Source organism: Aphelocoma coerulescens, chromosome 19 (assembly GCF_041296385.1).
Source record: "Aphelocoma coerulescens isolate FSJ_1873_10779 chromosome 19, UR_Acoe_1.0, whole genome shotgun sequence".
NCBI lineage: Eukaryota > Metazoa > Chordata > Aves > Passeriformes > Corvidae > Aphelocoma > Aphelocoma coerulescens.
The window spans coordinates 5,910,816-5,927,197 of record NC_091032.1 but is presented as its reverse complement, the minus strand read 5'-3'; the positions used below and the strand labels follow the sequence as shown (position 1 = coordinate 5,927,197).

Below are 16,382 nucleotides of genomic sequence, written 5' to 3'. Positions count from 1 at the left end.
CAGCGGCCGGGCTCGGGGCTGAGGGGCTGCCGTGAGGGCCAGCGGGGCTGCCGCACGCCCGCGCCGCTCGTGTGAACGCATCCACAGTCCTTCTCCTCAGCTTCTCGTTGTCCGCCCCTCCCAGCGTAGCGAATTCCCACGCTGCAGCCTCCCTTCCTTCTGCACACCCCGCTGCAGCTCCTCAGGGCTCCAAAAGCCGGGCCCTGGCCCCACACGAGCACCCCAGAGCTGCTTTTGGGCTCTCTGCAGTAAGGGGGTGAATAAGCCGCTGCTGTTTCAAACTCCTCTTTCCATGCTCAGTTACACAGTGCTGGGTGCTGTTTCCATCTCTTTTACCCACCCACCCTTTTTTTTTTCCCCCCCTCAGCACGGACATTGCCCTGTGAGACAGGGAGCGCTTCAGCAGGAGAGATGGACAGAAAGGAAATTACTTCAGAAACAAGGGGGAAATTCTTCCTCTGAACACGGGCAGGTTCTTTTTGAGCATTGCACAATCCCAGCAGCTATGGGGACTGTCCCTGTGCTCTGTCCCAGGAATGGGTGGGCAGGGAAAGAAGGATGGAATTGAAAGCACTGGAATGATCTGATCCCGGTCGGTGTCCCCGAGGAGACAGCACACACTGCACAAGTGGCATCTGCTCAGGAAGTGATGGTAAACGACTAAATGCCATTAAAACAGCCTGGGACAGAGATTCGTGTCTTGATTTTCCTTTGCAGTCAGACAAAGCACACTGAAATGCCAGGGAAGGTGAGGAAAGGCTCTGCAGTGGCTGCAGACCAGATGAGCCAGAATTCCAACAGTTTTCAGTATCATAATTTTTTATTGCACAACACAACCTTTATATCCACATTTTCTTCTATGTGTTTTAAATAAAAAACATATAGACTATATATTACCTGAACTGAAAAGTCAAAAGTATTAAGAAATAATACACTGCAGTACTCACAGTATTGAACATCACACGTCAACATAATTATTAACAAAACACATTTGGAGATAATTCCAAACCCTGATCATTAGCATCCAGGCTGGATTTTCAAAGGCATTACGGGTTACAATGCATAGACACATATAATTTATAATTCAGCAAAACAAAATCCATTTATAAAAGTCACAGTGAGAGTGGAGGTAAACTTATACTAAGCTTGTGTAAGTAAAATAACTACGAACTGCTGTTCTGGAAAATGATTTCCAGTTAGAGAATTATATACAGGAGATAATAACAGAACAGAGTTATCCTCTGAAATCAGCTTATTTGCAGAAAGGTAATGAAAGACTGGGTTGTTTTTTTTTCATAGCCCAAAATTTAGAAGTATCCTGGGTCCTCTGTGCTGTGTGTGAAAAACCTGAAAACATCTTCAGGGCTCAGTAATGCCAACCACAACCTAAAGCCAGCAGGGTCTATCAATTGTCCAAGGTAAAGCAGTCATTAAAAGAAGCAAAAGAAATATATCCCAGAGTTTATAATGAGTTAAGAGATCATTTTTTCTGCACTGTCTGCTCTGAAATCTTCCCTTACCTGCCAGGCAGTTGTGTCCCAAGTGATTGCTCTGCTTTGCCATGCAGAAAAGAAAGATCCAGCTGTGACATAAAGGTCCTCTAACCCAGATTGAAGCAGTGTGACCCTGCAGCCACTTCCCCCATCACTGCTGCATTCCCCGTGCAATCCACAGCCACTGGGTTTTCCTTTCCTCTCCCAGAACCACAGCACGATGAACTCACACAGAAATGGGTGAGCAGTGGAGGGCTCACACAAACGGGGTGGATGTTCCTGTGCCTCCCAACACAAGAGCTGAAACCAAACACAAAGAACAACTCTGCAATGGGAACAAAGCTCTGACAGGAATTTTTCCCTGCTGCCACTTCCATCATCTCCCTCATCATGTTCCCTGTCATCTCTAAACAACCAGCAGTGAGGATAAACCTGGCAACGAGGGCTCCCAGAGCTTGCAAATGCCAAATGAAGCTAGAAAACCATGACCTTTAATTGTATCAGTAATTAGCTTTTTAGGGAAAAAACCAGATGAGGGATCATGCAGCTATCCTTCAGCTCACAGCAAGGCCCTCAGCCCCCAAAATACTGCTTAGGCTGAATACATATTCCTATGTAAGTGCTTAAAAGAAGTAAGAGTTTGGATTTCTTAACAGTCATTAGGAAGAAAAAATAAAGCAGAAGAGCGAAATTAAAGTGATTGTGCTCTATGTTAGTTTAATCCATTTATTCAGGTATTTTTGAGAGTAGTAGGATTTAATAAATAAGATTCTTTAGACACTAACAGTCACCATACTGCAAATATTAAAATATCAGTTTAATAATGAGTTTAAAATAGGCTGGCAAACAAATCTGAGGGTGCAGCAGAGAAGAGATGAATTTCCTGCACATGGAATTGTAGCCTTGAAAGGTTAGAGAAGGGGGTGAGGACCACGGGGGATCCAGTTGGAGTCATTAACTGGGAATGTTCATCCCAGACACCTCATCTCCTCCTACACTCATCTAACAGAGGGGGGTGTGGGGGAGTGGGGATCAGGATCTCAGAGTTTTCCTTTAGAGGTAGTGAGGATTGTCCCTGGGGATCACCCTGCACAAGGAATTCCCTCCCACTTCCATATTTCCAAAAACCAGTGCTCAGTGCACAGGACTCACTGGGAATCAGCTCACTGGGCTTCAGGTTTCACTGGGAAAACTCAGATACACCAAAAAGCTCAAATAAAAGGACTGCCCAACTTCTGTATCAGAAAACATCCACTGCACCAACTCAGAGGAGATCGGGGCTTAACAAAGCCATCAGAGCAGTTTAAACTATCCACATCCTTCAGTTTGCTGGAATTTTAACAACCCCTCAGCAAGGCCAGGTTTAGCTGATCTGCAAATCAGCTCATTCCTCATGACAGGAGTGTTTGAGTTTGGCCTTCAAGGACTCCAGAGCCAGAGCCTGTGACCACTTTGACTCCAAGAATGGAGCCTGGAGTGGATTAAGGAGCCCTGATCCTCCTCATGCCTCACTGTGGACAGCCAAGAAAGATTCCTGGTTTTCCTGTAACCTTAACAGCCTTTGGGATGGGTGATTTTACAAATGAGGGCAGGAGATACCTAAGGCATGAGCTGGCTTATCACAAAACCAGTGTTTAACTCAACCCTTATCACTCTTTGTTAGATTCAGGAGAGGTTATTACACAACTAACAACAAAATCTCAAAAATATTCATGTTAACAAATCCAGGTATTTGCATATGTTACATCATGAGGTGTCTCCCAAGCAGACTCCCTAAAACTTAAAAAAATCCCTCAAGAGGGGGTGATGCAGAAATTCCTGCTGCAATAATTGACTGCTTTTGTTATTAAGGTAACTAAACCTGAAGTGCTTCCAAAAAAAAAGAACTCACATCCTCATCAATGCAGAAGCTGATCCCTCATTATAGGTTAAAATAAAAATTAAATTGAAGTTAAAAATCCAGCATATGCACCATAAGGATCTGTTCATGGCTCAAAGGCTTCCCAGATCAAAGCTGGAGGCACCTTCACTTTCCTCTGAGGAGGATGGAAGTTCAGCAAGGAGTATTTCAGATTCCTGTGCAGAATATTGTGTATTCAAGTTAAAAGTCTATACCAAGTCCAAAAGTTAATTTCAGTTATTTTTTTAAACTCTTGAGATCAACAGCCATGAAGTGGCTGCTGTGCATAAACACCTTTTCATGTCATTTTTATGAGTGCTTCATAAAGAAGGGTAATTTTCCTTTTTTTTTTTTTTATTTTCCTATTCTTTATTTTCCTTTTTTTCCTCTTCCTATTTCACAAGCATGAAACAGATGCAGAAATATTTCATGTGCTGTGGAATTGGCCAACTCACTTCATGTGAGACCCCCCTTTGTTCCCTGTTAAAAACCACTCCACGGGGGATATAAAGGGAATGGGAAAAATTGGTCGTCATGTTTTTGTTCACACACACAGAGCAATGCAAAAAATAGTTAATAATTCTCATTTTAAATAAATATCAACTGTTCCACCATTCCCCCAATATTCAATATTGATGGCAGGAGACCATTTACTGCTCACAAACACAGGGATTTGGGAGTGTGGGGGTGGAAAAGTGGCAAAAAAAGCTAAGGGAGCACAGAAAAATATTTTAGCAAAACTCTGGCCTGCCCAGATATAAAGAAAAGTCCTAAAGACAAAAAAAAAAAAAAAAAAAGGAAAAAAAAAAGCAGTATTCCATAGTTTAATGAGCCAATTCTATACAAAACCCATCACTCCTCTCAAACATGGATTTAGTAGATCAGCTACTCACATTTTTTGTTGCAAACGTAGAATTTCAAAAGCTACAGGCCCAGAAAAGAGAAATCAATCACGTTACATAACCCAGTTTTTAGATGACACTCCCCTGCCATCCACCTGCACAATTCTTCTGCTTCTGCCAAAAAATGAGCACAGGTTAGGCAAGAGCAGCTCAATCCTTGTAAACAAAGACTGCTTGGAACCATTAAAATGTTGTTAACCTGCACAAATCCCAAAGTCCAGCACTAATTAAAGCATGTGGGCTTCAATCCATGTTTTCCTTTCCAGTATTGCACTTCATGTCTTCAGGAGGATGAGAACTTTGATTAGGACACAGCTGATACAGACCAAGATTTTCATTTTCTCTTTTTGGTTGGGTCTTCCTTAATTATTGAAGCAATGAAGAGGAAATAGTTACAAAATCCCAACGTGTGCATATAAAGAAGTAACAAAAATGATTGAAACAGGAATTTTGTCATCACAGCTTCTCCTGAACAACAGCAGGAAAATTCCTAAAGCCAAACCAAAAAACACACTGTGAAAATCAAATTGTGATCCATTTCTGCAAGGAGTGCTGGAATCCAAACCAGAGTTCTGTAAATACATTTATGGGAAGTGGTTAAAAAAAAAAAAAACCACTGAAAATCCCAGTAAAACTGCAATTCTCATTGTAATCTGAAAATCTGAAACTTTAAATCTGTAAATCTGAAAATCCTGAACTTAAATATCTGAAGTGCACAAGCAGCCAGAACTTTGTGAGGCTCAGATTTAAGATGTTATTTAATTTTATAAGAAATTGTGCTTTGCAGTTTGAGATTCCTTGGGAAAAAGGAAAAAATGAAGGCAGCAAAGAAACCAAGCAAAGCTTCCTCTCATTGAAGAGAAACTTTAGTCTCAGCTTAACTTTTAATTTTGGGTTGCCAAACACAACTGCAAGAACTTGTAAAACCAAGGCCATTCATTCAGGAAACAATTGAAACAAATTTAGATCCAAATGTGCAGAACTCCCTCCATTCAGATTTATCTCTGGCCTTGAAACTGAGCACAGTGATCCCTGTGAAAGGAAACACTGCAGAGATCAGCAGGGAAATGCTCACCTCAGAGAGACAATTTCATTCCTAAATTCAATACCTCAAAGGCTGACAAGGCAAAGAAAACGGTCTCTTCTTTTGCAAGACAATTTGATCCTAAAGTTCTTAAGAGTTATTCTAAAAATTACCTCAGCTAACTGAGAATTTTGATCTCTGACATTAAAATGTTTCTTAAGGATGTTGGTCAAAAGTTTAATTAAGCAGTATTCTTGGATTAATTAATCCAATGGAATATGCAAATATTTACTTTTCCTCTCTCTTTAAGGTTATTTTGAAGCCCCTTCAAGTGGGTTGGAGTTTTCTGTACCTCACAAAACAATAAGATTTTCAGACTTTTCTCCATTTCAGTTTTGGGCTGAATTCAAGAATTAAAATTTGGGATGTGGTTGCTCATGTCAGAAGTACAAAAATTACCTTCTGAAGAAAATATAATTCTGCAGTGGCTGCCTCTTCCAGCATGGAAAGAAGTTTCCTACTGCTTTTGAGTGGAGAAATATTTGAATATCAAGGTTGAATTTTCTTTTTCCTCTATGACACCAGGAGGGGTCAACAAGAATGATAAAATTAAGATTTAATTGTCCGAAGAAGGTGAAGTGAAGGAAGCACTTGTCTAATATCATCTGACTTTAAGTCTAAAATAAAGTTTAATATCACAGAATGTAAAAAGAGTCAGTAATAAAATAATATACATTAAATATTCCTCTCACTACTGCTAATAGGAACATACATACAGGGTTTTCTCATTTACCAAAAGCCTTTGTAAATGACCTGATTCTAAAGAGCTTTTTTTTTGTAGATATTGTAAACATTTAGAATTTCTAAGGCTAAAAACAGGCACAAGTCTTCCATGAACAGTTATTATTCCTAAAAGCATTAAGGAATATATTCCAAATCTGCTATTCCTTTTGATAACAATGGAAATAATTGAAGTGTAACATTATAATTCACAATGTAGATTCTTAATTAAAAAAGAAATACAGCTTAACCCTGACAAACAATTAATAATATATAGGGAATACTCCTTTTTTTTTTTTTGCTTTTTTTAATTATCTAGTACATCAGAATGACATTTCCAGAATCTTTGTGCTGGGTAGGACTCAAATTTTATAAAGTGGTGAAGTTGAAGGAGGAACTAAAACATTTCTAAGAGGGTAAAACTGAAACGTCAGCTTTAGTAGCACCCCAGATTCCCACCAATGCAGGAAAAAATCTGCAATTCCATCCTGAAGCCACGTAGTTGGTGGCACCTTTGAGCAGACGTTCAGACACTGCCCTCCATCCTTTCCATGAGGTGATTTTGTTTTGTGCCTCGTTAAGGTACCTGAGCCAACAGTCTGATTTCGGGCTGGTTTTTCCAAGTTTCAAGAGGTTTTCCCAACCCCTGCACCAGGCTCCCTTTGCTGCCAGCAGGCTGATCCCAAGGAATGTGAGCAGCAATGCCACTGCCAAGAATCTTTGTGTCCTCTGGAAGTCCTTGCATCCTTTCACTCTGCCACCACAACTCACCACCAGGTGATCTTGAACTCGTAGATGGGGCGCTTGCAGTAGTAGTGGTTGATGAGGTGCTTGTCACACACCCCGATGCACTGGTGGTCCACAGTGATGCCCCGAGCAGCCAGGTCAGTGACAATGCAGTGCAGGAGGTCGTAGACATCAGCCACGGCCTCCCAGGGCCCGAAGGACACGTCCACCTCGCAGTGGTGCTCAAAGAGCTTCGTCTCGCTCTCGCTCCGCTCGAAGCGCAGCGAGTTGAAGTGGGGGCACTCGTAGGGAGTGATGGGCATCTCCTCTTTGAACACACACACCTTCAGCTTGGCAAACCTGGCTTTCCTCTGCATGGCTCGCAGCTTGGCTATCTCGATGATCCGCTCCAGGTGGTCTGAAAAAAGAAAAGGGCAAAGATTTGAGAATTACAGCAAAGCGCCAAGGAAAAGAGATCAAAAGCAATTGTTTCACGTGAAACATTTCACTGCGGTTATTCTCAGCGTGGTATTGATGCCATGAAGATTTTTGCCTTTTCTTTTAGACCTTTTTACAATTTCTGTATTCCTAGTGCTTTTTGCCTGCATTCTTGGCCTTGTTTGTTAAGCTAAGAGACTCAACATTTTAGAAGCTTCGTAGCCAGGGATCAGTGTGCCCCAGAGCCCAAGATCCTCTCCAGAACACATTCTGTAAACCAAGATAGAACCATCCAGGGGAAGGTTCTTTGGGGAGGGGGGCTCACTCGAGCCTCTCATTGGGGAATCTTTGATAGATCTGCTAATTAGTAACACGTATAAGGTTATACACGATATTGGGAGGACACACACGCTCAGTGGGGTGCATCTCGATGCATTTGACCTGGATGTGGTGCACCTAAGGATCCTTAAAATAAATACCAAGGTAAAATCCCTTTTCCCCTTCTAACTGTGTATGACTCTTGATTTTAACACCAGGAAAAGGCATCAGCATTAGCGGCATGTAGCAAAACATAGAATAATCAAATCAATCTTAGTTGTCTGGTGAACTTGGTGGCCTTAAGTTTATTCAGTTGCAAGTTGTCCTGGTTTGAGGTGTATTCTATTACCATCCTCATGAGCAGTGGAAATCAGGTGGGGCAGTGTTTCCTTGCCTCCTCCCCCCAGACTATCTTTCTGTTAATGGCCCATCATTGTCCTGCTGCATGACTCAGAGATAACTCCCTCTGGACTATCTTCTATTAACGACCCTAATCAACACTTGGCCTCATGACTCATTACCCCATTGTGAGATGCTCCACCCAGAGGGAGGAACCAAGCATCCCATCGTGGATATAATCTGGGACTCTGAACACCAGAGACACCCTTTCCACTGGATTTCCAGAGGACAGGAGTTACACAGCCACCACTGGACCTTCTGAGAAGGAACAGACCCTTTTTTCTGCAAGATCACCACTTCAGAGGACTGCAGCCACCATTCTACCAGTCTGCTACCACCACCCTGACTAACAGGGACTCAGGTTGTATCTTGACTCTGGCAGTTTGAACCAGTGCTTTCTTTTAGTTTATTTTTTCCTTTTCTTTAATTTCCCCATTAAATTGTTATTCTGACTTGGTGCCTCCCACTGGTTTGTTTTCAAACTAGTACACAAGTCCTGACAAAACAAATGCAGACAAACCCTTTCATTTAATAATACTATGGCCTAATCTTGCTCCCTTTTAAGCACAGAAATCCACACCCTGGGATGCAGCAGGATGTGGAGACCTCAAAGATCCAAACAGCATGAAAAATACAAAATAAACTTCCCAGCTGCAATGGGATTCGTTTGGGAGCTGAAAGCAGATGGAAAGCACAAGGTATAACACTGGAATCCCACTAGAAGAAACAGTCAGTGCTACTTTGTTTATTTACCTTTGTAATATGGCATTAGGCCCAGGAAAGCTTGTCTAACTTTTTCTCCTTTAAGAGGCTGGATATCCTCTAGATTGTCTAGCAATGGTCCTATGGAATAATACTGAGCTTCCTTGTACACTGACCTCACTCGTTCTCGTGGGGGCAGGTCACCAGATCGTAGGAAGTTTAGTATGTCTCTGAAAAAAGGGCAAAAATATCATTAACAAACACATTTCTGCCAAAACTCTTGCAGATGGGAAAGGAGAGGAAATGCTGGATATTCATTGTTTGCTCTGTTGAGACAGTAACTGAAATAAATGATCCATATTCCCAACATTTGTTTGTAAAACCGTTTGCCACGTTCAGGTTTCCAAGCCATCATTTCACATTTTGCCTCTCTGTTGATGTCAAAACTCATTTGAAAAAATATCAGTGTATTTTAAACAAAACATTCAATGTGGAGGAAACCATTTATAACACAGAAGAGGCCACAGTGTTTCATGGGAAAGAGATTGTAGTCACTGCATTTCAAATTTAGGTCTGGGACAAAATAAACTTTTCCATTTTCCTGGAGAATCATATTCATGGACATTTTATTCCACACAGGTCCAGCTGACTGGATGGGACATCTGCAAAGGAGGTTTCTCTTCACAGATCAGGGCCATTTACAGAGTAATAATCAGAATTATAAAAAAATAGAACATTTCCTTGTAGTTCTGAAACACTGTTCAGCAACAGGATCTTTTAACAGGGAAAGAAATAATTTTATAAGTATTAACCAACAAAACCCTTATCCAATAAACAAAAAAATCACTTTATAAGTGTGAACCAAGAAAACCTTATCAAATAAAAGAAGCATTACTGCAATCTTCCTTAGAATGACAACAAATACAGCACGTGCTAACTTGGCTTTCTGTTCCAGCTCTATTTTCAATTGATCACTAATTAATTAATTTTCCAACAAATTGACACATGTAAAGACACGATTATTTTAGAATAAACACAGTGGCTTCATCTATTTCTGTCCCAGATTATGGTACAATCTGAAAGTGCTTTGAAAATAATTCAGTCCTCCTCAGTTGAAGACAATAAGGAAATGTCTACAAAGGAGCAACAAGAAATATAGAATAAATTGCAAGGTGTGCTGTGGGCAAAGACCCAAACCCATGAACACTGATTGCCTTTATTAGCAATCTCACCTCAATTCAAACAGAGCATTAGTAATCATGGTTAGTTTAATTAAAAATGAAATAAAAGCTCAGCACTTAGGAAGAAATCCTGGAGGTGATAGAGTACGGCACTACCAGCAAAAATAATTTAGAAAAAGAAATTCTTTAAGGCTTGTGCTTTTTTTTAGCATTTATATCCTGTTTAAAGACTGAAAACATCATTCTTTTAACTTTGTAAGAATCCTAGATTCATTCTTCCCATTCCCTCTTCATTATAACCACTGAATATCAATAAAAACCCAGTGTTGTGCAAAGGAGTTTCCTACATAAAGCAACATCAAACACTTCTTTAAACCATCAAAACAACTTGATACCTTGAAAGTAGGTACTCTAGGGGAGACACTGCACAAATTCAAAGCATCTCTTGTTTTGCCTTTCCCATTACCACCAAAGAGTTTTGAACTGCAATTACTCCTGTGATGCTTTGAAGGCGTGTAACGTTAAATGCTGCACAAATATGATTTAACTCTGAGGAAAAAAACCTGTTAAAAATTAGTTTAAAAATAAGTTTTCAGTAAGAACTTTCCAAGGTTGTCCTGAGGACTCTGTACATACCCAAAGTAGGTGCCATCCCTGTCGATGAAGTACCTGCCCTCAGCATCTGTGGGGATGTAGTGCCTGCCACTGAACATTGCTGCCAGCATGGTGTCCTCGTACCTCCGCAGCGTGGACAGTCTGGTGGTGAAAAACATCCCTCCCACGTTCAGTGGGACAACTTCTGGGAACTGCAAAAGCAACCAGGACATCAGAAAGGAGCCTCGAGTCCTCTGCAGGTGACAAAGGGCACAGCTTCCAAAAGACACTTGCAGTTTGCCACCAGGACAAATGTGTGGTTCCTGCCCCACTGCCACAAACCAGGGAGCTTTGAGGGGGAAAAATTTGGATGCTTTGGCTTCTGGGAGGAATCAGGGAGTGGTTTAATTGTAGCTGGGAATCTGAAACAGCAGAAATCACTCAGCTGGAATAGCAGATATTTGAGGTGGCATTTAATGCCTCCTCTTGGATCTTTTGGGGAAAGGAAAGAACAAAACAAAACCCCTTACACAGAATCAAAACAAAAGGGAGGAAATCTCAGGTCCCCCTGGGGACTTGCACTCTGCTGGTTCCTTTAAACAACCAGACTATACAGTACACTGAAAAAAATCTGTATTTATTTACATCAGGCCTAAAATCTTACTGTCACACCCCAGGATGCCATCAGTACCAGAATAAACACTTAACTGCATGTCTCAAGTCCAAACCTGGATGGAGCCTGTAAATAAAGCTGCCCAGCTACTCAAATAAATTCAGGAGACTTCGTTTTACTCAAACGTGGAAAGTGAGCTGGATATCCACAACGAAATCCTGAGTAGTGTGTGCTGATCATCCCCATCCTCAGGTGAGCCCTTACCTGCTGAGGCAGCAGAGGTAGCGCTTGTCCTGCCTGGGTGGCGGTGGGAGTGGCCGGCTCTTGGAAATCATCCTCTGCATCCGAGCTAGACATGGCATCATCCGGGTTCGCACTCACTTTGTTCTGCCCCGTGACTACCACCATCCCTCTGGCTCTGGGGAGCAGCTCTGCTGGGTAGGAGGCCGTGGCAGTGCTGAAGGGAGACCCAAATTAATTACCCAAATTACCCGAATCACCGGGGCGCTCCCCGCAGCCCGGGAGCCCGCAGCGGCCGCGTCCCCCCCGAGCGTTCCCAGCGGCAGCGTTATTCCCGGGAGAAGGATGGTGCAGGGATGCCGAGCACCCCGGCCGAGGGCTGGGGGCAGCAATGCCGCTGGCACAGCTGGTCCAAGGCCCTCCAGCCCCGGAGCCGCCGGCAGGGGCTGGGGAAGAGCCCGGCATCCATTGGCTGCGCGGTGCAGGGAGCGATTGGCTCCGGCGTGGCTTTGCAGGAAAATGTCATTTGCTGGGAGAATTTGGGTGGCCGCTGGCCCAGCCTGTCCCTCGCCAGGGGCGGGATGCAGGAAAAAGCCCTGCCAGGGGCGGGATGCGGGGACGCGTCCCTGCCAGTGGCGACACCCGGCTTCGTCTGTCACCTTCACGGGAGCGCGGACGGGCTCGGCTGGGCTCTGGAATTCCCTGGGAAATGGGAAAATCGGGATTTCTAACCAGCCAGGGAACGCAGACGTTCGCCTGCCCGCTGCATCACATCGCGCCACACACGGACGCGCGCATGAGACACAAATATTTAACTCTCCTTATCAAGCTGCTAATTATCAATTTAATTTAACAGCTGCAAGGCTTCTCAGTCCATCCTCAACGGGAGAATGGGAAGCACTGACAAACTGCATGATAAAAATAATAATTGAGAGAGCAGAGTAGCAAAGAGAAACGCCGCTGCTCTCCTTACACTGCATTATGTAAAATCCCTGTTCCCAGGATGTCTCCAGCAGCATCACAACTCCCTAACAAAGACATTCCACTATCAGAGGCTTTATCTACCTCTAAGCCTTCTCTCAAATCACTATAAAATATAGAAAGAGCAGGATTATTTGCACAAGCACGTCTGGCACATTGATTTATTAACTAAAGGATGCTTCCCCTCTAAATCAGCAAGAAAAAAACGACATAAAAATTTAAAATACTTTATTAATTATTCTGCTAACAGTCATTGTGCACACGGTCAGATCTCAGCTCTTAAAGGAAATACTGAGTTCAGACTGAACCCAGACAGACCTGGGATGCTCCTGGGCAAAACAGGTATTTTTAGAGACCTGATCAGACAAAAACACAGCCTTCTTTCCCCAAAATTTGGAGGTGAATTCTAGATCCTGTTCAACACCCTAATAAACACAGATAAGTAGCTACTCTGAAGTTTCAAACATTTCTGTTTGAGCTGCAGCTCCTTAAGAGGTTTGGCTCAGCTCAGGAGAGGGATTTAATTTCTCTTCTCTTCATTTTCCCACCACAGTCCAATGCACAGGCAGATAAATAAGGATAGAAGTGCTTCTGGAGGATCACATTCTATTAACAATTCTAATATTTATCCTAAAACAACATTTCTTCTGACATCATCAGTTATCCAAACAACTCAACTATGCCTCACAGATAAAGAATATACACAATATAAATGAAATATTATTTTGCTAGGGATTCCTTTAAGGAGGTAAACAAATTATCACCCAGAAACAGCTTGCAGAAAAACATTTATAAGAGGCACAGTCAAAAATTGAGGGTGAGCCCGTATTTACTGTGAATGTATTATTTATAATGCTGCCAGTGCTTTAGCTGCTATTTCCAGTTTTCTTAAGACTATTCAAAAGAACTCAAGATTGACCAAAGATGTGTTCTTTTCAAGGATGTCCCATATATTTCCCTTAAATTGAGTGGACTGTGAATAAACAACATTCACTCCATTAAATATACCAGCATTACTGACCACAGAATGGGGTTTTGGGGTAAGTTCATCCATTTGGCACTGCACCAAAAAGGGCCTCTTTCCTAACAGAACTAGAAGCCTGAGAAAAAGGAATTTTTCTACCTCTCATAATCCTCCTTCAATATGACACCAAGAAAAAAAGCCATGAGACAGCATTAATTATGTTCTGCTCAGGAGTAACAACCTTCTCTACCATTGGAACATCCACACAAAACCAACCCTCAATAATGAGGTTTAGCAGACCAGGATTTCAAGAATAAGCTCACTGGCAATAAAAAGATTAATGACTGGCAAGTTGAACCTGTTTTTTGACGTTCATTAAAAGGTGAGTGAAGTCCCTCTCTAGGCTGGCTTCACCTGTTCACCCACGGAGCAGTGAAACAGAGCTGTGCTGACAGGAGCAGAGTCCTCCTAAAAGAAAAGCAGAAGTTAATCACTGCATTTCATGAAGAAAACACATCCATCTGAATCCCAGAATGGTTTGGGTTGAACTGGACCTTAAAGATCAGCCAGTTCCACCCCCCTGCCATGTCCACAGACCAGGCTGCTCCAAGCCCCATCCAGCCTGGGCTGATCCTCTTCCTGCCACTTAAAGCAAGAATTGTTTTTAACTATGTGCAGAAATACTCCTTTGTTAAATCTCTCATTAAATTTACAGAATTTATTTATTTAATAAATAAAATGCCTCCATTTCACTTTCAAATACATCTAGATCTAGATCCACAGGTAGTTAATGGGAAAACCACCTATAAACAAAATTATCATTAAATCAAATATTTGACTAAACCACACATCAGCAGCACCCAACTCTACCAGAAATGCCTCCTTCCAGTCCTTCCACCTGTCATTTAAAAGCAGGGATTGCTTCTTGGAGCTTTGCTGGGGACAGCTCAGATGTTGTCCCACATACAGCAGAGAAAGCTCAGTAAATGAACCGGCCCTGCCAGTTTGGCTTCATTCCCCAGGGAATGACAGCAACCCTTGAGCTGGGCTTGATGCTAAGATTTAAAAAAGCTTTTCAAGGCTCTGCTGTTCCCTCAGCACCTCCATATTGTTTTAAACAACTTTTCCTTAAATACCTTCTGAGGTTGCACCAGTGTTGGCAAAGTTACAAACCTAAAAAAAGTTACATACCAACGAAAAATGACATAAGGGTTATACAAAGTCTTTTTCATTAAGGTACCGATGTATGAACCCATTACAAGAGACCCACACAAACTTCTGATCAAAGGTAACTCCTTGGGTTGTGCTTTTTTGGGGGAGATACCAGCTGGATTGTTAGGAAGGCTCCCCCTTTTTTAAGAGAAACTGGGGTAGAATGACACCTGATTTAGCAGTCTCTGCACCACCAACTTCAAGAGACTCAGATGATGAAAGGTTTGTGTGAACACAGAGGGAAAAGACACAACATCCAGTAAATTCCAACAAATCTGCGTCAGAATAGCAAAGAAACATCTTGGAAGAGGGGCTGGGATCTCTGAGCTGCAATAAACTGTGTTATACATTGGACTGGAAAATCCTGGACTGGAAAATCCCAGCATCTCTAGGCATGAACAACAACACAGAGTATGATGAAAGGACAGTGTAATTCAACTTTTGCAGCTGAGAGCAAAGACAGGGTGGATGGGTGGGTGGGACTCTCCATCACAGTGACCTTCCAGGGCAGGAGCAGGACAGCAGGGACACCTGGCTGGGGGCTGGGAGTGACCAGTGGGTAAAGGACATTGGGGCTGCACTCACTGGTGCCTGGCACTGCCCCTCACACAGAATTCCCCAGCTTTTAGAGCTGGGTGCCATCTGACAGCTGTGAGGAGCACAGGCATCGCACACAGACATCACCACAGCAGGTGGATGGGGCAGCACAGCCCCAGGTGAGCTCAGGACTGAGCCGGCTGTTGGATACACCAGGTGTCCGTCCATTTAATCAATAATTCATTAATAACTAATTAACAATTAACTCTCACTTCGCGCCTTGCCGGGGTGACAGCCTGACCGGCGTCACCTCTCTCAGGGGGGTGGCCCCGGCCGCTGTTCCTCCGCTCCCCGACCCCCTCCAGCCCCGCGGCCTCCCCGCCGTTCGCTCACCTGCCGCGGGTCGGTACCGGAGCCCCGGCCGCGGGGAAAGCCCCGCCGGGGATGGAGGGGATGAGGGGAGGGATGAGGGCAGCGGGGCCGGCTGTCCCCGCCCGCGCTCACCTGGTGCCTGCCCGCGGCTGCGGCTCCGCTCCGGCCCGGGGGGAGCGGCCGCGCCCCCGCGTCACGTACGGGCCCATCCGGGTCCCGGCGGGCGGAGCCGCTGAGGCGGCACCGGGATCGGGATCGGATCCGGGACCGGGGATTATCCCTCAGTTCCGCGCAGCTCCGAGGGAAACGCCCGGTTAATTAGGCGGGGTTAATTGGCGGCCTCGGGAGCAGCGGGGCCGCGCTGCCCTCAGCCGGCAGTAGGGGAGGCCCCGGGATCGCGTGTGGGAAGGAGCGGGGAAATCTTCGTCCCTCAAGGCACCCAAGAGTCGTTCGGGGACGCGGGGTTTATAGGTAATCATCCCAAAGGGAGCAACAAAGAAACGCAGGAAAAGCAAAACTGTGTCAGATCCTAAGAGGAGAATTTGTGGAAATAGAAATATTTTGGAAAAAACTCCTCTCAAAACTGGTGAGGAAGGTTGAAACCACCTTCAGCACCTTGAACCACCGAGGAGAGCAAAAACTGAGACACAACAACCACCCCAAAAATACCTCATAGAAATAATCGTGTTCCACACTGTATCCTAAAGATCGAAACTTTAGGATAAACTCCCAGCAGCAGCTTCCCCCCAGCAGAGCAACTCTGAACACAATTGCTTTTGAGGAACAATTTCAAGAGGCTAAAAATTACCTACTTCTTCCTGCAGTAAACAAATCTCACGTTACTCTCCTTATACCTCTCAGTGGGACACTCCAATTTACTATTTCTTCATCATCAAGCTATTAAAAGCAAACGAAAAACATTAAATTGCAAACCTTAAAATAAGATCCAAACCTAGGACATGAGATCGTATCTTCCCTCACATCAATATCTTGAATTATAATTAAC

At 43.6% G+C, this 16,382-nt stretch overlaps 1 protein-coding gene and 1 long non-coding RNA gene across 7 annotated transcripts; one reads left to right on the top strand and one right to left on the bottom strand.

The window, feature by feature from the left end:
* Positions 1-375: 375 nt before the first annotated feature.
* Positions 376-16,251, bottom strand: KCTD7 (potassium channel tetramerization domain containing 7). 5 transcript variants are annotated; one of them, XR_011155926.1, is made up of 7 exons: positions 16,185-16,251; positions 13,614-13,723; positions 11,335-11,527; positions 10,500-10,669; positions 8,734-8,912; positions 4,287-7,243; positions 376-1,793 (listed from the first exon to the last, which is right to left on the bottom strand). XR_011155926.1 is itself a non-coding variant. In XM_069033512.1 (6 exons), exons 3-6 carry the CDS (start codon positions 11,476-11,478, stop codon positions 6,867-6,869), a joined length of 870 nt encoding a protein of 289 aa, XP_068889613.1. In that variant the 5' UTR covers positions 11,479-11,527; positions 13,614-13,723; positions 16,185-16,251; the 3' UTR covers positions 3,794-6,866. The 5 variants fall into 5 exon arrangements, 3 of the variants coding, with proteins under 3 accessions (XP_068889613.1, XP_068889614.1, XP_068889616.1); XR_011155927.1 differs by lacking the exon at positions 376-1,793 and having other exon boundaries at positions 3,794-4,409; positions 4,495-7,243; XM_069033512.1 differs by lacking the exon at positions 376-1,793 and having other exon boundaries at positions 3,794-7,243.
* LOC138120662 (uncharacterized) lies at positions 8,208-10,115 on the top strand. 2 transcript variants are annotated; one of them, XR_011155929.1, is made up of 3 exons: positions 8,208-8,341; positions 8,551-8,678; positions 9,322-10,115. It is a non-coding gene; the product is annotated as an uncharacterized lncRNA (long non-coding RNA). The 2 variants fall into 2 exon arrangements; XR_011155928.1 differs by having other exon boundaries at positions 8,546-8,678.
* Positions 16,252-16,382: the final 131 nt, after the last annotated feature.

Coding starts and splice junctions, on each gene's coding strand:
- KCTD7 (XM_069033512.1), bottom strand. CDS start 11,478: ATGGTGGTAGTCACGGGGCAGAACAAAGTGAGTGCGAACCCGGATGAT. Junction 10,670..11,334: donor TACCTCTGCTGCCTCAGCAG/GTAAGGGCTCAC, acceptor TTGCTTTTGCAG/TTCCCAGAAGTTGTCCCACT. Junction 8,913..10,499: donor AGGGATGGCACCTACTTTGG/GTATGTACAGAG, acceptor CCCTTTTTTCAG/AGACATACTAAACTTCCTAC.